The sequence below is a fragment of the Anopheles marshallii genome, chromosome 2 (genome assembly GCF_943734725.1).
Source record: "Anopheles marshallii chromosome 2, idAnoMarsDA_429_01, whole genome shotgun sequence".
Lineage (NCBI taxonomy): Eukaryota > Metazoa > Arthropoda > Insecta > Diptera > Culicidae > Anopheles > Anopheles marshallii.
Window position 1 is genome coordinate 38,812,636 of NC_071326.1, and position 27,856 is coordinate 38,840,491.

Consider the following 27,856-nt stretch of genomic DNA (forward strand, 5'->3'; position numbering starts at 1 on the left):
AGGTTTTCCTGGACATCCCTTGAGATTTGCCATCAAGGTAGCATCTCCCGGAGTTGGCTGGTGAGATACATACATTCGGGAAATGGACGCAATTCCACAGACATTTCGGTCGCGCCATACGGCAGGTGCATTCACTGACACCTCGAAGTCTGATGACGGTGGATGACCCCGTGGAAGTGCGTTGCAGCAAACAAAGCGCATTGGGAGCACCCGAGAAAGCGACAGAAGGTCAGTAATGGTTCCGGAATGAAAAGGGGGATACGGGAAAAGAAAAACCAACTCGTGTGAGGTGCGCCCAAAAGATAGCCAGCTGGCGCCAACATAATTATCGCCCAGTTTTCCAACACATGCTGCCCTGCCATCGGTGAAGAATCTAGACGTGCTGATGGCTGCTGTGCCGTTTCGACGGTGTAACCCATCATTTTTACACCGGGCTGCATTCTTGAGCGACCATTCTTATCGTCATAAAAGTGGAAGTAAAACGTAGCACAAAAATCCAAGGAACAATTTTCGTTATTTTTAGTATCATTAGAAGCATTTAGAAAACTCAACTCCAATTTACACAGAGATTAAGCTTCTCTTAGAATATCTTAGCATGCATCTAAATGCCATACTTTCCATAAATAATAATCTATTATTCAAATCGTTCAGATGCTTGTATTAATGGATGGTGTAGCAATGCCTACAAGAGACGCTCTCACAGAAGACGCACTCACCAAACAATTTCACCGTTCGCTCTCCTGGTGGTCAGCCTGATCGAAGCGCACTTTATGAACACTCCAGCAGGCTAAGCTGAAGCTGAGAGTAAAGATAGCTCTGTACTTTTGCTGTGACCAGCAATGGTGAAAAAAAAATCGAGGGCATGATCATCCGACAAAGCAGAGGAAGCATCAAAAAGTCTATCATGATGGCGAGATAACCCGAAAAGTGTGCAGCAAACGGGTTTTTTTTTTCGTCGAGTCGGAATTTTCACCTTTCCTTCAATGAGAAGCATACGTAAACGCACGGACCCAAACCTTTAACCCTACAGTAGCGAACAAAAATATTGTTTAAGCTGAAGTTTTATTAACTACTGTTTATGATCAATTTAAATGCTTTTAAAATATTGCATCTCCATAAAGCAGAATCATTTAAATCTGAATGGCTAAAGCTCACATACACGATACTTTATTCGTTGCTGTACCGCGATAATAATGTTTGAAACGTATTGTAACGGAAGCGAACGTACAGCCGAACGGTGCGCATGCTTCGCGATCTTCCCTGCGTCATGTTGATTTTAAGCAAAACGGCGATGCAGGATGGGAGGAGAAAATGGGTGGCGAAAGATGGGCGGGAGGTATATGTTTGGCTTTGATTGTCGCCGCCTAACATGAGCGGCGTGATGATTTATCTTTCGAAAAGGTGAGTGGCGCGAGAAAACGGAATGGCAATTGCCGGGGCCACTTTGTTCGTGACTTTTTCGCAAAAAGGGAAATTATCGAATGCCTAAAACAACAGTGAATTAAGAAAGCAAAAAGCGGGTCAAAACGTCCAATGATCGCTTATTCGATCGTTTCGTTTTATGGTTTGCTGCAATCAATCGCCATGAACGCTGGATTGTGAACGCGTTGAACGTTCGGGGCAAGTTCACTGAGAGTGCCAAACTCGAATTGAACTTCCCCAAAAGCCCAAACCTTTGGTCACTGTTGTATTATATATTTGCTGCAAAAAAATACTTTCAGGTCTTTTGGTTTAGTCATTATTAAACCATTTGCCAACGATATGGTTGTACATCCCAGCCACATTTGCAAATAGGATCTCCTTTTGGCAGTCAGTCTATGTCTGCTTACAGCTTGACGCTGCCAAGATAAGCGTGACATTTTGTATTGTATTTTCGACTAATTCTACTATTTGCTTTACAAACATGCTTGCAAACGTGATCATAATTCCCGATCGTCGAACGTTCGATCCACAAAATTCCACACCGAAACGCAAGCAAACGAAATGCAAATTTGACCCCAGCTGTGGCTACATCCTCCAGCGCCTTAAGAAGAGGATCAACCGAGCATCAGAAGTATCAGACCAATTCACTTCGTTTGGCACCCGGCGGTTAACGCAGCGTTCGATCATCGAGCTCTCGTTCTGTGTCGCTTTTTGTTCGCATTAGTGCTTCCATTCTTCCATGTGTCGCAATTTATGTGGCTGACCGCGGGAATGGACCCGGAACACTGGGTGAAAGGGATGACTATCATGCTCGCCAACAGACCATAAAAACGAGACGATGGCGAAAAGAAATGGCCGGTGAGGAAAACCAAAAAAAAAAAAAGGATTGCAAATTAAATTTTGGATTCCACAAGAATCCACAAATATTTGCACATTGATTGAGTGATGGCCTCCTGTATTAAGTGGTGCAATTATGTCTGCGGTCGTTTTATTCAAATGGGATTCATTTGATATGCGTGTTTGAGTGTGCCGCAGGTCTTGGTGCTTTTTTGGAGGAGGAGGGCGGGAGGAAATGAAAATGGGGAAAAAGATGAAACGGTTGAAATCTCACGAGACAAATACACACACAAACAGCCACTTTGTTTCTTTGTTTGCTAGTTTCGTGTGTCGTTTCTTTAGAAAATTCAATCTGAAAAATGAGTCACTTGTTAACGGGGAGTCATCGAACGATTTTTGGTCCCATCAAGAAATTTAAAATACCGTTCATTTGATTATGTTTTCTTTGGTAATTGCTGTAAAATTGTACATTTTTAGGAGTTTTTTTTTTTATTTTATTTTATGTTGTGTCTGTTTTAATTTTTACTTCTATATAAACCCGTTTCCGTTACACTTCCGCTCAATGATTCACGCACAAACGAAAACGGTTGGCGCCCTTGCGGGATAAGAAAATAATGAATGAACATGTTGGGCCGCCGGTGCCCGGTCCGGGAAGGAAAGGCAAAACAAAACAAAAAGGAAACAATGCGAGAGATGAAATAAAGACGATTGGACCCGTTTGATACCGAAATGTAAACCGTGCGGTGAGCATCGCGGTATGATCAGCTCTAGCTCGTAAAAAAGTAAAATAAAGCCAGTACCGACCGATCCAACCAGCACACACACACATCATCTTCTCGAGCGTGGCTGTTTGGAAAAGCTCAAGCACAGCTCAAGAATGAAGAGAAAATCCGGATCTACCAACCTCACCATCGCAGGAGCTCCCCTCCCCCTCCCTCCCCTCGACGGAGCTACCATAAAGTAACGAACATTCAAAATTCCTCACCACACACACACACACACACACACACACACACACACACACACACACACACACACACAGACTCAGCGGCCCTATCATCGAGGTTTCGTCTTTCTCCATCATCCCAACAAACTACTCCAATCTCGAACCAGAACGATCCCGTCGATGAATATTTCAAATCGTTTATTCGAGCACACACACACACCTTTCTCGATCGCCAATACTGCCAGGGGTCAGTCCCTGGTCCCGGGGGCAGCGGATGGGCCATGTGAAAAGGATGATGAAAGAATTTTTATTTCCCATGGTCGTTACTTATAGCTCACCGTGCTCTCCCTGCCACGGTGTCCGCTCCGCATGCCCATCCGCGATCCGGATGCCGATTCAGATCCCTGCATTCTTGGGGTCTTTCGCGTTTCGACTTGATTCGCGATTCCGTTCGCTGCCCCGCTCGGTTACGAACCGACGAAAGGTGGAATAATATACATCCACTGGCATGATCAAGCCACCAGCGATTAGTGAAACGGTTCGGACACGATCGGTTCGCTGGCCTGTTTTTGCGTGTTCGAACCTGTTCGACCGGGCATTACGCCTTCATTTGCACTCCTTTTGTAACCCCCGAAAATCGAAGTTTACACAAACTCCCGAATGCAGGCAAAGAATGAAACGATTGTGCTTGTTCTTTCAACTTTATTTATTTTATTCGAAATTTTAGAATTTTGCAAAACTCTGTATTCATCAGTGTTTAATCTAAGTAAGTTATTGTGCGCATGCTTAACAAATTCGGTATAATTAAGAAGATCACATTGAGCCATTCAATAACATCTCGCACCACTATTAATTGCTCTAGGACTATAGCAACTTTACAGATTATCCTTCTACCTTCTAAATTATTTCCTATCCTCCTTTCGAAACCTTGGGAATCATTCCTTCGCTAGGCTTTCTCCAATCATTTGTATCCATCTTCAAGCGCAAAACCCACCCGCGTGCACGCGAGCCTTCACGTATTATGTCCCGGTGCATTGTTTATCGTGGTTCGCTGCTTGCTGCCTTCTTCACATTCCCGCACCAAGCACATGCCGACCCGACCCCCGGTTTCACCCATCCCACCCGGAGGTTATAATAATCAACGCATTATTAGGCACTTTGGAATTGGGCAAAAGTGTTGGGCGAACTGCTGGCGAACCGAGCAGAAGGATGGTTTTGTTTGATATCCGCGAGACGCACGCCACCGCCACCACCGAAAGGGGCAAACGATGAGTCAAAATGAATTGAGCTTTTTTATGGATCGTTGGGTGTGCGAACGATCGCGCAGCCCGTAACGCAATCGAACATACCGGGACCGAATGGGAAGGAAGAGGAAAAACCTACACGAAACAAAAAGGAACGGTTAGGAAAAAATATTGCGGCTTAAAGCGAACAGGGGCGGCATAGGTGGAACGATAAGATGTAACCCGCGAGACCTCAAACAACAAAAAAAAACCTGAATAAGTGTGGAGGATCGTAACCGAAGCTTGAAGTAGACGAATGAAAGGAGTTCTAGCACGCAGGAAAAGAGCATGTTGTTACGGCACCAACACACAATGGCACGAATTTATGAACTAAGCGAACGAATAATATCACCCCCGATGCTGATGTGGAAGGTTGGTGGAAATGCTCTGTGTAAAAAGGGGGGAAAACCACCAACCGGAGCACAACCACAACTACGCGTTCGGAATTAAATTGAGCGAATAACAGCTGCATTAAAGGGTCAAACCGATCTGACTTTCGCGGAGCTGAAACCGAGCGACATGCTATCCTTTAGACTCAACCCCTCCAAGAAGGACCACAAAAAACGGAGTGTGCTACAACCTTCGAGGACATGTCCGTTGCGCAGCGATAAAGCTGTAAACAATTGCCCATTTCCTGGCAGTCCGTACCGGGGGGAAAAAAAAGGAAACTTCACCCGATGCAACTAACCGTGAAAGGATGGTTGGTGTTTATTTTTTGTTTTGTTTTTTCACAGCCCGCCAACACAGTTTTACGTTGCAATGCCTTCATCTGTCTATCTGAGTACTTACATTTTTATTGTTTTATTAGTTGCGGTTACCTCGGCACTTTGGTACTTGGCTACCTTAATAAAACAAAACCACTAGTGGCGGCAATGTCTTCACGGGGCTTAATGTTCTCCATTCGGGGGGGCGCCAGTTGCTCCACGATCGGAGCGATCAGTAGCGGTGAGAACACTGGAAAAAAAAAAACGATACTTAACCCTGTAAGCGTTTGTTATCTTTATTATGATGCGCAAAGCATAACCCAAAGTCAGAAAATGTGAAAAGTGGAACATCTTTTGATACAAACGCACACATTGTGTTTCTTTCGGTGTTTGGTTGAAGCGCTCACTCTGTTGCTCCCCCGATCGCCGGCCGTTGTGTTCTACGCATTCAAAAATGTGCCCCCATCGCCAACACTGAAGCGCGCTCCTAGGGGCTAGGGACGATTATGAGTTGCATATTTTTCTAGCATTAATTCGATCGGTGAATGATTTCGACAGTGTTTCCAAGCTTTTCTTTCGCTCCATTTTCGGTTGGTTTTACTCCGTACACGTACACACCGGTGTTACACCAGTGTGTAAGTCCCTGTGGGAATTTGGTGAGATAAAAGTCGTTCACTGCTTACATTTTTTCGGTGTGTCTGTCGATCATCAAATTTCTTAAGTAAATTTTCACTCCTCAACCGATCAGGTAGGGAAGAATGCGATCCTTTCCTTCTCTCCCTCTCTCTCTTTCTCTTGCCCTCTCTAAACCCTTCATGGCAGATCAAGATTTGATTTCTGACGCCGTTGCACAGTTGCGCATTTAATCTCTGTGGCTTATTACGCAGCTAATTGCTGACCCGACGGGAGGAACCTGTATCGGACGGAGAACTTTAGCGCAACCTTAACACCGTTCTCACCGTTTCCTACTTCCGTTGTATTCTTGCGTTCTCGCAATACGTTGTGTTTAATATCTTCATTAGAAGAGAACAAAATTCGAAAAATGGTGAGAATTATGTTCACCCGCAGGAAGACAAAAAAAACAAAACCACGCCAAACAACACGACGAAAACCCTTCTGACGTCATGCGGCGGGCTTTCTCAAAAAGCGTGGAAAATCTGGTTCCGATGCGGTGCGGGGCGAACACCACCACCCAGCAGTAGCCGCTCGTTCCAATCAAGAAGTTCAATAACATTTCGCCAACCTTGACGGGTGGGCCGGAAAAGCAGAACACACAAAATATGCAACACATGCTTCACGTACGCCGGGTGCGAGAGCCAGTAGGGTATTTGTGCAACAAGGAAAATTAGGGGACCGAAACTTTTTATGTTTGTTGGCCGATGGTGCAGGTACCACCTCTGCATAACCTTTCAAGTGGCCAAACATAATCGAATACCCGTTGAATAGTGTTTTTCCAGGCAAAATTTTCCTGGTGTTGAATGGGGACGAGTGCCGCATCAACTAGGCAACATAAAAAAAAGGACGCCCTTCATTCCATTTTGTCATCCTTCAAAAGTCAATTACACGATGAGTGTTTGATGGAACTGATGAGAGTTGTAATCGGGTTGTTTGTTTTGTAAAAAGGGGAAATTGAGAAGTGATTGTGTTTTTTCTAATTTCTATTCGCTGTAGGAGTTAAATTGAAGGATTCTTCTGTTTGATTGGAATTGTTACATACAGTAAATGGGATTTCTTTATGGACCATGATGTGATTAACATCATGCAGTGACACTAGAATGCAAAAAAGAAATATTATTTTTATAAGGCTCGATTATTAAACAACCTCTTTGCATCAATATTATGAGAAATTCTTTCGTGAAACTACATAATTTTTCGCGATTTTCTCAACTAACGTTTTTCCTTAAGTAAATGTCCAGGTTTACCTATTTAAGATATGTTCCGAATATGTTTATATTGCTACAAAAACATGTATCTTTCGTTGTATGACATTCATCTCAACATCCATGAACAAGTCGATCGTACGCGCCACTCCTCGTGTCCCATATTTGAGCGCCAAAAATTGGAACACCCGAAGGTGGCAACCGTAATTGCACTCTAAACGCAGTTTTTCCTCTAAATTTAACAATCAATTGTAAATGAGTAACGCTCTTTCGATGCGGGCCCCGTACCCGTCGCACTGTTGGCCGTGCGTTGTCTGTGTGTATGCAACCATCAAGCACATTCGGCCGGTGTCCGACCTGGGACTGCCTCCTAAACCGCACACCGAGCGTGTCCAATTAAGATTTGTAGCCAGTTTTATTATTATTTCCCATTGTGTACGATTCGTTCCTGTCCCTCTCGATTTCTTTCTCTCCTGCTCGCCCCGGTTTTCTCCATTGCCCTTGCTTCTTGCCGGTGTAATTTTGGTACGATTTGTAAGCACAAGACGTACCGATGAATGCCCATCGGAGCTATTCACTTTCGAAACGGACGGATTTTTCCTTCCATGCACGAGAATTCCTTTTTTTTTACAGAAATTCCACCAGCGTCACCAGCGATTTTGGAAGTTTTCCCTGTGTTCATGCTACAAAGCCCTCGGTCCTTTATGTGTTTGTCGCTGGGGGTTTGCTTAACCTTTACGCCGGGACCACCCGCACCAGTAATTCCGCACTCATGATGAGGCTGGAATGACTTCCGATTCTTTCATGAGGGGTTGCTTTCAGTCACGCCGACCCCGTCACACCGACTGGCGTGTCAATTACGGGATACCGGGCTGGTGCGTCTATAGGTATAACACCTTGGGTGTGGAATATTTACACCTTGACAGCGTTGGAATTTTGGAAGAAGAACCCATCTTTCATCTTTCTTTCACGATAGAAGAACATTCTTTCACAAAGCCCTTGGAAGGTAGTGTCGAAGTAAATCTTAATTATTAACACCAAAGGTCCTCCGAAATGATCACTAATGATTACCTTCCCCGCTTCGGTTGGTCAATCACAGCCATCTTGCCGGCAGTTTTTTTTTTATTTTTGTTCCAATCCGCTGAAAGGCGAATGCATCCCAAAATGCACTACTGCGGATGTAGTTGTCCGCCCCCGGTGTGTATCATTTTGGCTAGATGGGATAATTGCTTATCAGGTGTTATAATGACATGAAACAATAGCGAAAAGTGGCAAACGTTGAATTACCCAAGCGGTGGCAAATATAAATCTTTCATTTCAATCCTCCAACACCTCCGAGGGTCGAACCTTTCCCAAGGTTTCTAATCTCGAAGCAAAGACATTAAAGGATGATTAATTTCCTTACTGATGATCTTTACTGCTGAGTGTTTAACAAATGTTTCAGTACAGTAACGGACAAAATTAATTCATCTACAACCCTTCTTCACAACACAAAATAAACTCTTGTGTTGCTCGGTGGATCACTAGGAAGCCCAAGCAAAGGGAAGCAACAATGAAAACATCTCCAACGGCTGCATGACGATGTTGTCCAGTTCCCTCACTGTTCCACCCATACAGCGAGTGAGATCGATTTGGAGACCGGAACGAAACATTCAATGATGCGTTGCACACTTTACATTTTCATGCTGCCGAAAGACATCGGAACAGTTTCCCTTTTTGGTCCTACCCCAACGGGAAACCTACTGGGGGCCAAATATACAACGGTGTGTATTTTTTTTTTCTCCATAGAAATAATGTTTTCACGCCAGACTAATTGCTCAGTGAACACCGTTGCGTGTGGCTATGGGTGTAAAATTGTCTTTATTTAAGGTGTGAAACGGTTCGTCAAGTGTAAATTTCTAACGCCGCTGCTATGCGTGGTGAAGTTTATCATTTGTGGCTTCCAACATAATGTGGTGGTGTTCAATCATTTTCTGCACAAAACTTCAACCGAAACTTCCACATAATAAGTTCTCGCACAGTTTTTGAAGTGTTGCATGCTTTGACGTCATTTTAAAACACAAAAGAAACCTAACCCAAATGTCCGTGCCTGCCCTGGGATAATGATGTAATGATGCGCCGGTGTGTGTGTGCGCTTGCAAATGCCGACAAACGCGATACGAGCTAGCGATCGTTTCCTGCATCCGTCGATCGATCCCCCGCCGGAACAGTCGGAATTAATCGGACAAAATGAAGATTGCTTCATTCCGAAACAAGAGCTAGAGCTCGGCCAAGACGCAGGCGAGCGAGAAAGCCAAACGTAATTTTCTGGGCAAGAAAACCAATGAAGCCTTCAGGGGTAGGCAGAAGCATCTGGGCAAATGAGTCGTAATCGACGAGGTAGAAGAAATAGAAGCATCATGCTCATACCGATCGATTGATTGAAATCGAATAGCTGCAGATTCAGCCAGCCAATCGCATTCCTTCCGTGAACTAGGCCGTGTACCCGTCGGTACGATGACTACGGCATTCAAATTTCCCACCGAAGGTATATGCTGCGAAATAAGGCGGTCGAAAAGCAACAGAGCGATCCGATTGCGTGTGGTAAATTTTGAAAGAGAACTATGCCGAACCGACGGCCTGTGGTCCGATCGAGCTGTCCATCTCCAGCTGCTCGCACTGATTCTACACAGTAATGTGGACTGCGTATGCCTTCTTAGCTTACAATTTGAATAGATTCCTTACTAATCGATAGTTCATTAGTTTTGTTTATTCTTTTTCATCTCTGTTCTCAAGCGTACTTGCTCGCTGAGTTCGTCAAAGTGAAAAGTTATCTGAAGAATCACAAACCGAAGAGCGACTCAGCACTGAAAGTGCCTACAACAAACACAAAATAGCTTTAAGGAATATTGGGTATAGCTCAAACTTTTTGTCTCTGTTGAAAGTTTAAATTGAACGGTAATGATGACGTTACTATAAACTCGAAGGAAGCAACGAATTTTGGCCGTGCTATTAAATATGCAACTCTTAATTGGAACTTCTACCGTCCGTGAATCACGTCCAGCGTGCTACAATTTCCACCTCGGACCGACATGCGACATGTAAGCTAAAAATATGCACTTCCAAACGTTCAAACTTTGCTGAAGATGCCAAAAGACCAGCCAATGTTAGCGACGACTGCCACACGTTCTGCGGCACTTTCCAACGCTCTACACCGAAAGGGTTTTTTTTTGGCTTATTGACCCAAAATGATTGCGCTTCCGGAATCGAAAATAGTTTCTGAAATTCCGTCACTAGCTTCAGGTTTCAAAGCGATGTTCTGCAGCTGGGTTAGAAATGAGTTCCAATTAAGATGATTTTTGTCCAAAATAGCACATCTGGAGTTTTAAAATAGGTGCAATGCTTTGTTATAAATAATAAACATCTCATGCGTTAGCAAACACCTTTCCTCCGTCGAGCAAGATAAATGACAATAAAAAGATGATCCAGAAGTGTAATCGTCGCAGCGCATTCCAACGCAATGTGATCGTGGATCGCGGACCCAAAAACCTAACTAGACAGTTTACTTAACCGACCGAAGAAGTGACCTCGATCGAGTATCGGAACTCCCGGCCCCAGTGTTTATTTAAAACGCATCACGTCGCTGGCATCTTCCGTTGGATTTGGGAGGGAAAAAATATACATGCACCCGTTGAAAACTCCCGGTAGCTAGGTACTATGACCAACGCAGACAGACGGAGCCATTTCACCATCATTCTTGTTTAATTTAAATTCCCGGAAATTACTTTCATTTCGCTGTCCTGCTCATCCTTCACCTACCGTAGCTCTGCTCGCACTGGCATCTATTGCCTCTCCGCTGTGCGTAGTTAAATATCATGATAATCATACTTTCGGGAATGTAGAAAAAAACAGAGGGCGAGTGCACCACAAAATCGGAACATATGTTGCGCTAACAAATTCTTCGCTCTCCTTTTTGGACATCGTAAAGAACGGGCTCAACACGCCTGTTGGAGCTATGTGTGTGCGAGCAACACAAGACAGGTGTAGGAGCTACACACAGTTTCGATCTTCGACGATCTCAGCTGCTGATGATAGGTTCTGGTGCGTTTGAATGTTTTATAGTCGCACCACCCGTTCGAGGTTTAAACATAAATTAGTAAAAGCTCATTGTAGATGTGCACCCGTGAAGCAGACACATATACACCCACCCACTTCGTCTTTTACTTCCTGCAGCAGTAGCATTAGGTTGTGATAGATTTGTAGCCTGCTTTTGGGGCGTTAATCTGTTGTAAAAGATGGTATTGCTGTAGATTTGCTGGCGCTATCATTGATGCAGCACTAGCGAACCCACTCACCCGATCTGTTCATCCTCCGGGATTAAATAGCATTTGGTGAGCTTAAGAATGAGTTAGTTGGGTGGATTTGGAACGACCAGACAGGAGAAAACCACTGTCGAACAACGACTCTATCAACCAGATTGAGCCTTGGCCGTCAGACCCGAAGGGGTAGCATCAGTGAACAAATCCCCCATCGACGAATGACGAGCCTACAGGCAATCATTTCCAAGCTAATCGATCGATCTTTCTCCGATCCATCTTAACTCCTGCGTCGTAAAAAAGAGCCCACAAGAGTGGTTGGCGCGATATCCACGAGGTTCCCACCGAATTCCGGTGTGCATCTATGGCGGGATGGGAAAAAAAAATGTTGCTGCTCCATTGGGTTTCTGCGTGCGGGCGATAGGTTCTGTTTCGGTTTTTATACCTCCCCGACACTCATCGTCCAGGTGTTAATAGGTACTGACTTTATTAGGCATCTATCGTCAGAGCTGAAGTGCACCACGAATGGCATGTCACCGCCAGTTGCCGAGCCGGTATGTGGAAACCCCCCCCACCCCAGATGGACACAGAGATGAGTTCGTTTTATTCTCTGTCGAATCGCATCGAGTTTTGTACCACACCAGACGTACGTTTTTGGGATACCACGGTAATTATAACCACTTAATGAGAAACAACAATGGAGCACTCGGCACAGCGAGCTTGCTGCTGGAGGGAGCGGGCGAGAATGGCCAGTGATGGCGCTTTCCACCGCCGGCAACCATCCTGCGGGGCCTGAGATGCGTGCGTGCCGTACTCCAACATGTCCACTGCCTTCAAGAAGCCGTTATCTTTACGATACACGACGGAGAAGATTTAATGGGTGTGCGAAGGCTTTAGCTCTTTCGCCTAACCCATGCGCTAAAGCGCCTCCCCAACGACTTCTCGTTCTCGTGTGGGAATTCACTTCATTAGGCAGCTCATAAACACACATTAGACGCCGAGCCGAGTCCATAATGCCTTCCGAGTTTGCGTTCAAAGATAGCGATGAGGACCGAAGATTACCGCGAACCCAGTGTAGGTATTCTGTTTTGCGATTTTTTTTTGTTTTGCTTCCAATTCTAGCACGGGGAGAAGTCTCAGTGCCGGCGACCGCAGGAACTTGTGTCGTTGCACTTTCGATGAGATAATGTGTTGAACCACGCGCGTGTGATAAAACTGTTGCGAGGAAGATTATTTCGCCTGGATGGTTGCTCAAATACCTGCCCGATGCGCACGGTGCATCCGGAAGCTTTTCTCCCGCTTCACGTATACGACACTGTGCAAACAGTTGGGCGTTGAGTTCCCCTCCGCAACAGCCACAGTGACTTGGCACACAAAAATAAACTAAAAGTCGGCACCCGTTTGATGGGCACGGTTGGAACAGCGGCGGTACATGGTCGTCAACGTACGTAATGCCCACATTATACATGCAGTGAAAAATGTTGTCTCTAATCCACCGGGCCGGGGTGTGAGCATGAATAAAAGCTCGCCGCCCTATTTAACGGAGACCGTTGCGGAAACAAACAGAGCTGCCTTTTGATGCGGAAGATGTACATTTACCTTTTCTCACATTGTAAGAAGTGGCTCGAAACAAGTGACTAATCTAGGTGGCCAGGCTTCTCAAACAACCTGTGCCGCAAGTACAACAACGTCGGTGCGGAACGCTTAAACTGGAAGCATCCTCTCGGATGTTTCCGCCTTCCGATCTGTTTGCAATGCGGACCCGCGTCCGTGGTCTTTTTAGGGGGAGAGAGCAAATTCCTTTTCCGGAATGCACTGTTTGTTCCCATTTTTCTGATCAGAAGTGTTATCGTTCTACCTGCACCAATTACGCTAACAATGTAAATTTGTTTCAGATAACCGCCGCGATCACAGAAGTAACTCGGCATCCGTTACTGGTACGAGATTTGCGTTACAGCTTCTGATCTGGCCAGAGGAAAAAACGTATATGGCGGCAGCATTGCTTTTGTAGAAAATAAAAAAAAGGCAGACAAAACCAAACATATTACATCCCGCCCCATCCCCCCTCCTCCCACCACCCCTCGACCATGTTGGTTGAAGTTAATCTATGTTAATTATTATAGAATGATGTTAAATAAATGCATCTCTCTTTGTTCCTTACCATTCCGTTTCAGATCTGTCGCTCCGACACTGTGAAGTGCCGCCCGGTGGTGGAACCTGCTGTACGCAGATGACCGAGCATAAGCTCGCACTGCACGCTAAAACGATGCTCGAGCGCAACACCAAAGACAACATCTCCAAGCTCTCCTCCGTACTCGGGGCCCGGGCACAACGCTTCAATGGTAAGTCTTCGCGCGGTGCATGCAACCCCACCGAAAAACCATCGCCAACGGGCAAACTACTCCAAAAACGCTCCATCGTGTGTTGTCCCATATTTGCCCAATGGCACGCGTAATTAATGCAACACCGCGGCACCCGGTGACACTGGCCGATGGCAACGAATGTGCACGGGCATGTATATCGGTTGCCTGCAACATTCCGGCGGCATGTTACGGCTGTGTACTCGCCTGCTTCTTACACCCTGCATTCCTGGAGTAGGGTGCGCAAGTAAGGCCTGAATCACCCGTTTTTTTGTCCCGTTAATCCCGATAAGGTGTACGACAGTGCGGTCGGGTGTAATATATCCAACAGGTGCCGTGTACTCTGCCACCTTTAATCGCCCTAGTTGGTGAACAATTAATGGTGGCCAAATTTGTACAACCGACAATCCATAGTCCCTACGCCGGAGTACTTGTCGCGACATGCAGTCACGATGACCGGAAACAGATGTATTGGATGTTGTTACACATTAGCACCGTGATTTGCCAGCCCCCCGAGCAACATACACGTCAGCTGCATCGATGCTTCCCCTGTGGCCATTTCAACTGCCCAGCGGTAGAAGTAGCATTTGTTGCGCTTTGCTGAGCATCGCGCATTTCCATCTGTTTCCGTTTTTGGTAGCTAATGGCTAAATTAGCGAGCTTTCGGTGCGCAGCTTCAAAGGCGATGGACATGGCACCGTATTCCATTTACGATCGCTGCTTAATGGTTTTAGCTGGGCGGCGATCAACCTCGCCCAAAACGAAACATCGATCGCTCAGCGAATGACACTTAGCGTGTAGCATCTACAATTTCCATGTCACTTGCACGTCAATCCCTCACCGCCCGGACGGTGGAACATTGCTTCTCCCTTTACAGTGTACGTACCGATGAAACATCTTCCACCGTAGTAGATAACTCCTCGTCAGTTGATCTACATTCCGTATCGGGTAACATCTGGTTTGCTGGACGCATGTCCAGATGGGGTCCGTCATCATGTACGTCTTCTTCCCCCACCTGCAGTGCCTGTTGGGAAAACTGTTCTGCTCTTTAACGTTCTGCATCGGCCAGCAACGAAGATCGCTCGAAGTGTAATCTGTGTTGACATGTTGGCTCACAAAATGGGACCACAAATTTGCCTGTCAAGCTTGACACCTAGCTGGGGTGGTTTTTTTTTTTATTCGATTGAAGGCTTTCGTGCTCTTACCATTCGTCTTGCCTTTGTGTTAGCTCAATGTTCGTCTGGGACGTGTGATTGTGCCTTCCAGCCGTCCAAGATTTACCGCATATTTAGTCGTGCAGCCCATCAGTTTGAGTGTCTTGTTGCGAACACTTCAACCAATGCCACCTCCGGGGACTCGGGGATGGATCCGGGGGTTCGGGTAAGTCAGCATCGGAGCAAAGCGACTGTAATTACCGGATACGCTTACGTGTGCCAATGCACGTCCAATATGATATCCGTACGGTGCGCGTATTACGGATGGCTACAACTTAATCCACAGTATCCGTTCACACTTTACGTTGGCGGTCATCCCGGGAGCGAATGGGCAACCTGCATTTGTCGCGTAGCACTCAATTTGCTTATCTCTCAATAACGTGGCGACAAGTGTCGGCTTTCGGTCGGGCAGTCCTCTTCAGAGAATTTTTTCATCCCTTTTCTGGTCTCCCCACTTGCTGCTTTCCTCTGCCCGCATAGTTGTCATCCACGTGGAACTGCTGGAAACCACCGGCGTGTACGCCACATGTTTATCCAAGTGGCCCGCCCTGTAAACTGCACCGTGGAATCCGTTCTTGTGTAATGTTTGGCATTCTACATGGCGTTGTAAATTCTCAACTAACCATTATCGCCCTCCACGCAACACAACGTCGTGCCGTTCGGCAGATTTCACTGCGATCGGGCACGGTATCGACGGTATTTGTCCGTAAAGTGGAAAGACCACCACCACCGTGCACTAAGTGGATAAGCGGGTGTGCGTCTTTGGCAGCACGAAACGCGCGCCGGTGCGGTACCAAGCCAAGAAGACTCTGCGACATGGGCGACTGATCTAAAGTTTGTTTAGCTAACCGGTCGTTGTCGCATCGGCCGGCGGTGTCCACCGTATCGTCCGAATAGTCAGGAATGCGGAAGATCGAAGAAAGATAAAAATCGAAAAAGGAAGGAAGTGTCTTTTCCTTTTAACCTGACGACCCGTCCAACACGTCCAAGAAAGAAGCCAAGAACATTCTTCACATCGAGTTTGTGCAGCATCAGTTATATATGCGCAGCGTCAGAAGTTGGGGTGCTCTGGCGATCATATGATCACACCTTTCGAAGCGAAGCATTCCTGCATTTTAAACCTGCTCCGTACGTCTGCGGCTACAGGCACGGGTAAGATTCTTGTTGGTTACGCCACGACAAAAATGTTTACTTATTCCAGTGTGAACTCGTGATGTACAAACTTCCTACCCAAAACATGCTCAGTTGCCGTTTGGAGAAGTTTGATAGATAATGCAAAGTTTCCAACAAAATCTTACGATCGTATGATCGTTATACAATTCGTCTCTCGGAACTATTTCCGCGCAGAAAATCAGAAGACATTGATGGTGACAGAAATTTGAGCATGTAGAACGAGTGCACATCTAATCGGAAGCATGGGGGAAAAAGGTGGGTATGGTGGTGGGTTTATTTGTGTTTTGGGTGTGGAGCGGAATCCCACCAGCACCCCCTCGCACCGTTCCAATTCCGGCCCCGAGGCCCTCCGCCATCGATCCTGACGAAAGATTTATCATTTACTTTCGCCCGGGCGGGCCCGGAACGCTTTCCTTCTCGATGGTGCCGGGTCAGCAAAGGGGTTAACCGAGTTTCTGTTTGTACAAACCGTTCCCGTCTTCCCATTTCTGTCGATTCGTTTCGTTCTGCTCCCGGACTGGATGGTGGACGCCCGAACGACCGGGGCCGTTGTGAGGGAAATGGTGTGATGTAGGCAGTGCAGGACGTCCGTACTCGTCCATTCCGTGCCGTATGCCGGGTGCTTCGATCGTACCATCCATTACAGGGCCTCCATGGCCGTGCTGTGGTCACACAACACTGGCACTCCCAGCACCACCAACCACTTGGATGCAGTCTTCAAAACGCACAGCAGTCTCATTGCAATCACGTGCTTAGGGATGTGATGGGTGGGCATTGTTTACTTTAAGCAGTCGCATCGCGGGTTCGACGGCTTCCTGATACTGCCCGAAGCGTCCTCCACCGATTCCTGTGCGGGGTTAGCCACTGTATAAACCATGCCGTATAGTGTTGCGCCGTCTTGGGCGAGCCGAACGCGAGATCCACGTTCAATTTCTTTTCTCATGCATGATGCAAAGGAGGAGAGGTTAGGGCGCGGTGGAGCGTTACGGAGCCGCCGAGCTGGCGACACATGGGTGTCTATCCAAGATTCCTTAGTTCCACGTCTGGTCCAACGTCCAACGCCTCCATTCGGGTGGTAAAGAAAACTGGTGGCAGTTCGTTAGCTTCATACTCTTCAAGTTTACATTGTCCATGTTTTTTATGGCTTCATGGAGTGAGGCACCAGGACCTCCGCTGTCCGGTTTCTGGTTTATATAGTCGTGGTTTATTTATCTAAATGCCTCCCCTGTACCAGTGGTGGCAGATTCAAACACTGCCAAAGACATAATTACAATTGAAGATATTTTATAGTGTGACTGTTTCGGTACAACTTCAAGTCAACGAGTCCCATGTGATTTAATAACATCACGAAGATCTTTGGAGGTATTGCTCCTCAAAATTAGAAATTCATTTAATAAAATATTTTAAAATACACAAACTTATAACGACAGAAGAAGCATAACAAAGGAAACAAAAAAAACTATGTCAACACCCTGTTCCCGTTGCATAGGGCCGATGAAGTGCCGTTTGGTCGACACGGTAGAATTTATTCATAGCCTGGTTTTTTTTAATACTACATTTTAATGACATTTCGATCGAGGGCTATTAACCTTCCCCCGTCGAGTTTGATGCTTTTTTTTCCGCTCATCAGCGATGCACCATCGTTCCGCGGGATGTGTGATTTTATTAGCTGCTCGCCTACTGTCACCGTTGTTCTGCTCGCAGGTTCAGAGACCGTACTCGATTACCTGTTGAGAGTGATGGGCTTTGCTGGTCCCCACAACTTGGGGCGACAGTAGGAGCCTGGAGTAGGGGGGGGCCACCTACGTGTTCTGCACAGTCGTGCAATCACCAGCAGACACCGGTGAAGCCATTTCGCAGCAAAAGAAACAGTGTCCCGCACTTCCACCCACCTCCATCCGCCATTCCGGGTTGCGCATCATTTGCATCGATGCATCCGATGAAAACCCGTTGTGTGCACCTGGTGCCAACATTACCCTGGCCGTGCACTGTAGCAAGGTTGGTTTCATTTATCCTTAAGTGCCTTGGCAGGGATAAATGATTTCCAATGCGGCCAGTGGATTGCCTTCGAACATGAAACGGCAGAGTATGTACGGAAGACGAGACGGCACTGGTGCGCTGGAATGAATATTTTATAGGCAATAAATATCAATGATTTAATGATAATGAAGATACCTGCCGGTGCGGAAAGTCGTCAATACTGTGCAGAAAGCAGGAATGTAAACGGAACGTTTTGGGTGTTTTCGCTCTAGCACTCCAGTGCACTACGGGACAGCTTATAGGCAGGGCTTGCAAGCGAGATCACGGCTTACACGGCTCCACAACCTAGGCAGGGTGAAGTAATTATACGATTACGAGAAGTAAAAACTATTTAAAACACTTGATGACACCACAGGTAATAACTGGTTCTGAAAATGTGTCCTTTGATTATTGCCAACCCTGCAGACGTGCACTTGCTGCGTAGGATGTCGGGTGCTGGCCTACAAGTTGTTTCAGAAATGGCACTAACACACGCTGCAATTATGTGGGCAACGCACTTCGTCTGAATGATGCCCTCAAAACTATCCTAAAGTTGATCGTCAGACACCGTCTTTACTGTAGTAATTGTTTGACGTTCATAACGCTTCTTCACCTGTGAAGAAAAACTGCCCAGAAATAGGTAAAGATTTTTTCAACTTCAAAACATCCTAGAAGCAGTCTGCTGCCTGACATGATGATGATAAAATGCCTTAAAGAGCCTTCAATTCCTGAGCAGTGTTCTTCCTGATGTGATTCGCTAGAAATATAAAGCCACTGCAGTTTCCACATGCCAATGCCAAATCCTCTTCCATTGATCATTAATTTCTTTTGTGTTTGAAATCTTAGGTGCAACTCTGATGCTTCTGCAGGTTGAAATTTGGAAGATTTCTCATTAACGACGATTCCCAAATTTAAGCTTTCCAAACAAGTGCGGAGAAGTGTGTGTTTTTTGTCTGTTTCGAGGTAACGAACGGGTGTCCAGACTACCTGTACCCTTTCCCAACAGCTTGTTGTGTTTGTCAGCAACCATATTTGGCCCGGAGCTACCGTTGCGTTCACAGGTGCCTTATTGCCCATGCCTCGCTGCCGTCAACTCTGAGCGCTGCCGTTAACAAGCCCGTGACAGAGCCGACCGCAACGAAAAGCGATGAGCAACCTGTCATGTTGTAATTCTTCCCTCAAGAAATCACCATAAAACAAAAGGCATGGACACGATGCCGAAAAAAAAAACCATTCCCTCCCGTTCGTAACGAACAAACGAATGCTTAAGACACAATGGCCTAATCTGCCCACACCCTTGCCTAAGCAGGGTATGGGAGATCATGCAAACCGCCGCGGCTGTGGGTACGGGACGTATTTTGCTCTATCATTCCTTCGTTCCTCCGCCACTAACCGTCTCAACCAAACCGGGAGGCAACCGCGCCACTTGGAGAAACGTATTCGTTTCGTCGACTCTGTTTGCATATTTCATCCGGATAATTGAAATAATATGTTAATTTGGTTGCTAATAATGACAAACGATGGGAACTGTCCGTGGAGTTTGGAGTTGGGTTCCTCTATGGTTCATTTTTGGAATGTACGGTCAACCGGAGCAGCAGGACCTGGCGAACATATTTCTTTGTGTGTCCTGTTGTTTCTGCCGAAGTTTTGCCGCCAGTGGGTTGCCGATGCTGTACTCGATAGCTGGAGACACCGGTGGACCGAACCGTTTATCTTCGATCGGATGTGACGCTGTCTATGTTGATTAAAACAGTGCGAAACACCGTGGACTGCCGGATGCCTACGCCTGTTTTTATTAAAACCATCGTCTGCGATCGCGTTTCCGCCTCGGCAAAACTTCCCCGGGGCCATTTATCAAGCGGTTGAATCGACTGATTTGTTGGGCTTTCGGAAGGAGACATCCACCAGAAACTTTAGCTGCTACACTGCACTTTCGTTGTTCTCATTCAATCAAGAAACATCATAGAAGATGATGGGCAGAAACATAGATCAAGTTCGGGTTGCAATTTAAAACAATCAAACATCCAATTTGAACGTTCGCTTAACATTTTGGCCACATTTGGAGGACGGGAAGGTTGTTGTTACCTTCTTTTTTTGTTGTTGTAGGCGTTTGATACTACTGACCACGACAGCAATGATCGCTCCGCTAAGACGTTGACGGCCGAACTTTACCACCCCAAAAGTGACGTCAGATTCGCACACGTTCGCACCGCAACGCTTGTGGGCCTGTGTGCGTAGCAGCACCGTTGTGAACGTTGCATTTAACACTGGAACAGCAACTGGCCAGCGTCCGTTTTGCGAGTCACTTCGGTGGTCACTTCAACTTTATTTATCAGTGTGGGAGAACTTGTTTCGCTGATGTTGGCGGCGGGGGTCCTGCCCGTTTGACACTTTGCGATTTCGATGTCGGTTCTAATTTGTCTCTGTCCCATTGCTTCCTATCGCAGCGTTGCCTCGCTCACTATCTTTAAAAGCATTTTCGTTCGATTTGTCATCAGCGTGAAGCTGAATGTCATATCAATTTATCTGATGGGAATATTATTGCTTCTTTTTATCGTCGTAAACTTGATTAAAGGCGGTTAATATTGTGGGATGGTCAGTTAACAAGGGCTGGAACAACAAACCTACGCGACCGAGACCGTTCGCCAAACGTGCCTGTCTACATGTATGGCACGTTTGGTGAATAACTAATTTCGATCCTCCAGTGATACCACGATAGATCACCGTGCGCATGGGCATAATTTCTCAAAACCTCAGTCTTCTCCATAACCGTGCATAGCGAACATGCACACATCTTCGGTGAAAATCATTTAAATGGACGCGCTAACTATGTCCCAAGAGCCCGGTCCCAAGATATTCCCCGTACCACACTTCGGGTTTGAGTACGCATAAATGGAAAATGTATGCAAAAACGAAACTGATCGAGGTTATCGATATGCGTACGTGCATACGAACATTACATTATGCTGCTCGTGTGATCCGGTGCGCGGGTTCCCCACACTCTCGTGTGCGGGGGTCGTAAATCGGGTTTTACGATCAGTCTGCAGAGGAGCAGTCTAGCTGCACAAACATGGACGCGCGACCAGATGTTTTCAAAGACACTGAACTTTGTCCTACTTTGCCGTGTTGGATGGGCTCGGAACGTTTTTCGTCCACCTAAACCCGTTGCACTACTAATCGCTAGTAGAACAATGCAATAAAACATATTCATTAGTATCTTGTAATTGTGACATTTGCAACACGTAACACCATTTGTGATTTATTCCATTAAAAGCAAGCTAATTCAACAACAGTATCATTAGATTTGTTAGACAGCTCATAATCCCCACTCACAATTGGCCCGTCACGATGTGATCTTAACGCGTTACAAGCATTTAGCGCTTCTATGAATTGCTTCGATAAATCAGAAATCTGATACAGATCCGGTGCCGGCAAAAGCCGATCGTGACAGATGATACCGGCCCGGCTTTAGCGTGCTGCTGATGCCATTAATTAAATCTTGATACGGTAAACGGTCGCTTGTGGCGGCAGAGTGGCATCCACATTTTGAGAAAGAAATGGACCGTAACGGGCGTTACGCCAACACTCCACGACCGGCCGACGGCGTCCGACATATCACGCTTGAAAGTCGATTGATATCTTGCAGATGAACGACTCCTTACTACAGTGCTGCGGTCCATCCAGTCTGCGACCCTCCCGACGTTATTGGCGGCGGGATGTATGGCACGACAATTTATTTCTTTATTTTATCTAATAAATTCCCCCATGTCACCGTTGGCCACAAGTTCTCCCTGTTCGGTCGTAGGGACAGCCCGTGAGACTGTGGTGTGCGATCCGCTTAGAAGCTGCGTACCCGGTGAAATCAGATAGACAACGCGCATCTTATGTTTGTGGATGGGCCTCCCGCGAATCGATGAGATCATGCCAACGGGACGCGGGTGGCAGCATCAACTTGATGGGTTTTAATTTGCTCCGAAATCGCACATCTGTAAATCAGTTGGTCAATCTAACCATCCCCGGGAAAGGGCGAGGAAGACGGCGAGGGAAGACGATTTGGGGATCTTCTAGAGATCTTCCAGAATACACAATCAGAAGAAGAACGGAACGGCCTTTTTTTTGGGTTTCATTGAGGTTCGTTCGGCAATTCGCGGCGATTCGATTTATTGCTGCCATTCGTCTTTGGCAGAGTAGCTGGACATTAACTTGCGTCTTGTGTGTCGTCTTTATGGCGCTGAGATTTGAAAGCGCTCAACGCTATTGTGTCTAAGAGACATCAATAAAATACATACCTAAATATTTATACTTATTTGCTTATTTGATATTTAATTAGTAGGGTCTCCATTTTTTTCCAAATCACCGTATTTCACGTTTTAAAATCAACACCTTGGCTTAGTCTAATAGTGGGGACAAATGAGATCATGCGCTTAAACTCTTTCAATGTTGTTGGCAGTGAAAATGGAAGATGTAGCTACATCTTAACGATCACTAATGACTCTGTTTCATTTATTTTTTCAGAATTCTTTGAAGAGCTACTCGGCCAATCAAAGCATGAATTCCACGCAATGTTCAAGCGCACATACGGCACGATCTATGAACAAAACTCGGGCGTCTTTGCCGATCTGTTTGCTGAGCTTGAGCGTTACTACGCACACGGCAAAGTCGACCTGTCCGAAACGATGGATCACTTCTTCAACATACTGTTCCAGAAGATGTTCACCGTGCTGAATGCACAGTACACGTTCGATAACAAGTAAGTGATGTTTCAATCCTAAGCAGAATCGAACTTGTTGCTCTGCTAAACCATTTTGTTCATCAACCATTAACACTGCTGTTGTTACTTTTCAGATATCTAGGCTGCGTCAGTGAGCACATGAAGGAGCTGAAGCCGTTCGGGGACGTGCCAGACAAGCTGTCGGTGCAGATCAAGCGATCGTTCGTAGCAACCCGTACGTACGCACAGGCCCTTGCATCAGCAGCCGATGCCGCCCGAAACATGATCAATGTAAGTGTTGTGCACAGTGTGTTTATCTTTCTTAACCGCCCAGCGTCCGGTCACTTTCACTAATACACTTCAATTATTTACGGGTTTTTCTCTTGTACGCAGGTGCGACTTTCAGCCGAATGTACGGCGGCACTGACACGGATGAGCACATGTAATGTATGTGCTGGACAGACGAAAAAACCGTGCGAATCGTACTGCGTTAACGTGATGAAGGGATGCTTTCCGAGCTATGAAGAGGTCAGCACCGAGTGGGACACGTTCGTCGCTAAAATGGAGCGCATTTCGGAACGTTTGCTTGGTCCGTTCAACATATTCATGGTGGTGCAACCGATTGATATCAAGATCTCGGAAGCGATCATGAATTTCCAGGTATGTAGGAGGAAGGAGTGATCGTCCTCGCTTGTGCGTGCGTGTTCCGTGTCCTAACGAAAGTTGTTGGTTTATTTGCAGGAAAATGGTAAAGTTATATCGGATCGCATCTTCCAAGGCTGTGGACAACCCGCACTGGGTCGTATGCGACGATCGTTGGACGATAAAGAAAACACGCTGCTAGAGGCACCAATAAATGGCATCGAAAGTCTGCCACGTTTGATTACCACCTTCGGCCAACAACAACTCCCACTAGTCGAAGGCATCGCTCGACACCCAATCGTACTGAATGATCCAGAACCTTCCGAGTATGATTCACAGTTCACGTTTGACGATGAAGGCGACCAACAGGACGAAGATAATAGCAATGGCGCGGAAAAACATATCGCCAAACGATCCACTGCCACTAATGCAGGTGGCGGTGATTCGACCAGTCGCGAACTCAAGTACGAACCACTGCAATTCTCTGACGGTGATGTACAGTTCACAAACAGCAACGGTCCGCCAGTGGGTGGAATGCCCGGATCGACATCCCATCATTCCTCTCCCAATGGAAACGGAAGTGGAAACAGTGCTGGAGGGCGGCCAAACCGTCGCAAACATAAAGGCGGTCGGAAACAGCCGAACGAGCAGGACGAGCACGATAACATGGAACCGATGATTGACCGTATGGTGAAGGATATCCGCCAGAAAGTGAGCAACTCGAAACGATTTTGGTCCCAGTTGCCATACATGCTATGCAACAATGAGGATAACGTAGAGCAACCGTCGAGCGATTCAAACTGCTGGAACGGAACGGCAGTTGATCGGTAAGCATGCTATTAGAGCGAAGCATTCTTTCCAAACATTGTACTAATTGTTTTTCTTTACTCTGTGCAGCTATCTACCAAAAGTCGTTACTGGTGAAACCGAGAACAATCCCGAGTTCCCGAACAGGGTATTTCAGTCACGGCAGAGTACGATTGTACAGCAGCAGCTGTTCATTCTACGCACTGCAATCAGTCATCTCAGTAATGCGTACATCGGTCACGACGTAGAGTGGAACGATCAAGGTAAGGACAATTAGCAAAGTTATTTGAATCGGCTATCAACCAATCTCAAAGCACGTCGAGAGTTGCAGTACTTGGCGGCAAAACTAAGAATTTGTAAAATTATAAATCTTTCGAGATCATTAGTGATCTTAAGCGATTTATAATTTTTTTATAAACTAATCGCTCTCCAAACTCTCCAAAGAGAATCCAATCTTCATAATAGAGCATCAGAGTGTCATACATTTGGATTACGGATTTATTCCGGTTCAGATTTACACAACATTAATTCTAATCGTCTCTTCTTTTTTCCCCTATCCACAGAGGATGGCTACTATGGCAGTGGGTCCGGACAAGGCAGCGGTATCGATTATGAAGAAACGGCCGGTTCCGGTATGGGTCTTTGGGAGATCGATGTACGAAACGAGCGACGACCCGGGTCGGTTGACGCTATGCCACCATCCAGCGGGAAGGGTGCTAACATCGACGGTACGAGTGATTCCGACCTACAGTTCCCGATTATCAGACACGATCCCGTGCCGACCAACAACTTCGACCACACGGGATCGCGTTCTGGGTTGCCCAACCCAACCGGTAGTGGTGGCCCGACAGCTGGCAGCGGTGCTGGTGGAGGTACAAGCAGCGTCGCCGGTAGCTCCCACAGTGCACCGGAAATGTCGATCGAGCGTGCTATGCTCCAGTTCTTCCTGCCGATTGCGATGGCGTGGTTCGGAGGGCTAGTAGCCGATTTGCTGTGATTTGTTTTTAAAAAAATTCTCGATCGTTTAACTGCTCTGCACTGGTGGTGCTGTCCCGAGCGAGCAAGCCAGCAAGACAACCTTTATTTGTCATTCGATCACCGATCTGCTGTGTGGCGTAGGCATTCCAAAGAGTTGGATGCAACTCGACACAGTGTTGAACGTCTCTTTTTGTACATTAATGGCATTTGTACATGTATAAGCATCTAAAGGTTATATTTATTATTACTATTATTATTATTATTATTTCGGAAATTCACAAAACCTTTGGCTATTTGCGAAGATCTTTAGTGTTGCTTTGGAAGCAACATACGATAAAATGTGACGCGCTACTTAATACTTTTTTTCGTAATTCGCGCATAGAATCATTAACCGAAAATGCATATCGATCAGGTGTAGAGCAAACAAACTGGGGCGAGATTTTTAATGTGCAGTAGGTTTTTCTAAATTGTTTTCTATTCTCCTAATCAACTCCCCCTATGTACCATTCCTTACCTACCCCGGCTTGTGTTGCAAAGCAACAAAATGTACAAGATGCGCAACTAATTGTTTATTTCTACTATAGTCAGCAGCTTCTACTTCCGTTTTTTGTAGTTGTGGCTTCAATTAAAAACTCCGCTAGAATGCATTTTTTTGTTTTCCTTGTTCATCCAGGGTAACACTAGTAACACTAACCCACAATCTAATCACTCGAATACGTTCAATTTTTCAATCCTGTTTGGTTTTGCTGACACCAGATCACCCAACTTCGGGGGGAGCCCTCTGCGCAGGGCAGCAAACAGTATCGAACGGACCGGCTTCGGATGAAATCGATTTCATTACTAATATGCGTTTAGGCCTTATACATTTTTCCACCTCTAGTCAAATTGAATAGTTTAAATGTTCCCCGATGCTGTTTGCCGGTTGAGTTCTGATCAGCTTTGCTGCACTAACCCCCATCTTGTGCGTTAGGGTTGGGTGATCCAGGAAAAACAATATGGAAGCAAAATGAGAGAGTTGAATTCAACCTTTCTGCTCGTTTTAATGCAAAGTGTTGAGATGTGTACTAATTGCATTTAGTGCGTGACTGCGCACTATTTTTTTTTTTTTTTATTTTACTGATGCTTCATTGTGACTAGCTAATATGAAATTACTGTGTTTTAATCGTTTTCTGTGTACATACGTATCATTATATTTACTTAAGTAGGGTGATACCGTAGATAGGACTGAGTAAGGAATAACAGCAAAATATACATATACGAGATAAACTAATGTCTAGGCAGCAAAGATGTACGAGAATGACATATTTCTATGATAAGAATATGGTGGTAAAAGGAGAACGTCAAACAAACGCAATACTAGATAAAGAAAAAGGAAACTCACCCGGTAAACCCGTCGTTTTGCGTTCGGTGGGCGCAATAATTGAGCATCCGCAGAGAGGAAATATGTATCATTTAACACATTTTTTATGTGTACCGTTCCAACTTGGGTAAAATAATTTTCCACTTGAAAACCCGTCTCTACATAATGGCTAAAGTCTGCTGCACACGAATCAATCCAGTTGTAGCATATGTAATTGGCGTGTTGTAATGCGCCGATTAATTACATACGACAGGTAAAGAAGCAATCAGACGCTTTTACCACCGTAGCTGTGATTCCCCTTTTTTAATCAGAAACGGCCATAAAGTTGGTACGGCTGCAAGGGTTTTCTTCAGCGTTCAGCGGCATCCAATCGTCTCGAAAAATCCAATGCATATCGGGCATCCAGTACGCGGGGTTACGATGTATAAATGTATTGCCAAGCTCAAGTAAAACTAAATCAGTAACGTAGTGTAACGAGCCAACAACTTGTGACAATATTCAAACTAGGAGCACAAAAGCCGCAGGTTTATCTCGCAACACACAAGATACAATCGCCCGCCAATGCATACATTCACGGTTGGGGTTTCGTGGCCGCACGTTCGCGCCAAGTGTAGTGATAGTTGTACATAGCATTACATGGTAATAGCGATATATGATCGACCTAGCTCACAACGCTGAGACAGACTCCACTAGATATTCGCTAACAAACGTAGGGAACTACAATAGATTAGTGTTTTCCATCACAAAATCGTGGATGGGTAACAGTGTGAATATACAAAGGGAGTGAATGAACAAATCATGCAGTGTTGTACTACACACTGCTTTAGCGCACGCGTACACTGTCCAAACCGAATTGAGCCTTTCCAACAAGTGAGTATACTAGTTGCGTCAAAAGCATGTGAAGAAATATTGAATGAACCCACTCAAACACATTTACACACACAAGAAACAAGTCGTACGTAAGTGAGCTGAGGAAGAAAGTGAAAGACGATCGATCGCCTGATTGTTGATTTCACGCGTAAACCACTTATAAGTAAAATGAATTAAGTTTCTTCACGTATGCGAGTAAGCGCAAATAAAGCTTAGATAATGTGCGCGAGTGACTGAGAAAAATGGATTATTAAAATGGAAAATAAAAACCCTTTTATACAAAAAAAAATCGAAAATTTGTTGTTTTAACGTCGTGTGGGCGGCTTGATGCGGTTCCGATAAGCATCGTGTTACT

General features: G+C 45.8%; 1 protein-coding gene across 1 annotated transcript in view; it reads left to right on the forward strand.

The window, feature by feature from the left end:
• LOC128719379 (glypican-6) overlaps positions 1-25,290 on the forward strand; it is a 54,929-nt gene extending 29,639 nt beyond the window's left edge. The window contains exons 2-8 of the mRNA XM_053813004.1: positions 13,542-13,709; positions 22,649-22,883; positions 22,979-23,135; positions 23,238-23,504; positions 23,586-24,313; positions 24,384-24,556; positions 24,857-25,290. Of these exons, the coding sequence (XP_053668979.1) occupies positions 13,542-13,709; positions 22,649-22,883; positions 22,979-23,135; positions 23,238-23,504; positions 23,586-24,313; positions 24,384-24,556; positions 24,857-25,290 (2,162 nt within the window). The remainder of the gene's footprint in view (positions 1-13,541; positions 13,710-22,648; positions 22,884-22,978; positions 23,136-23,237; positions 23,505-23,585; positions 24,314-24,383; positions 24,557-24,856) is intronic.
• Positions 25,291-27,856: the final 2,566 nt, after the last annotated feature.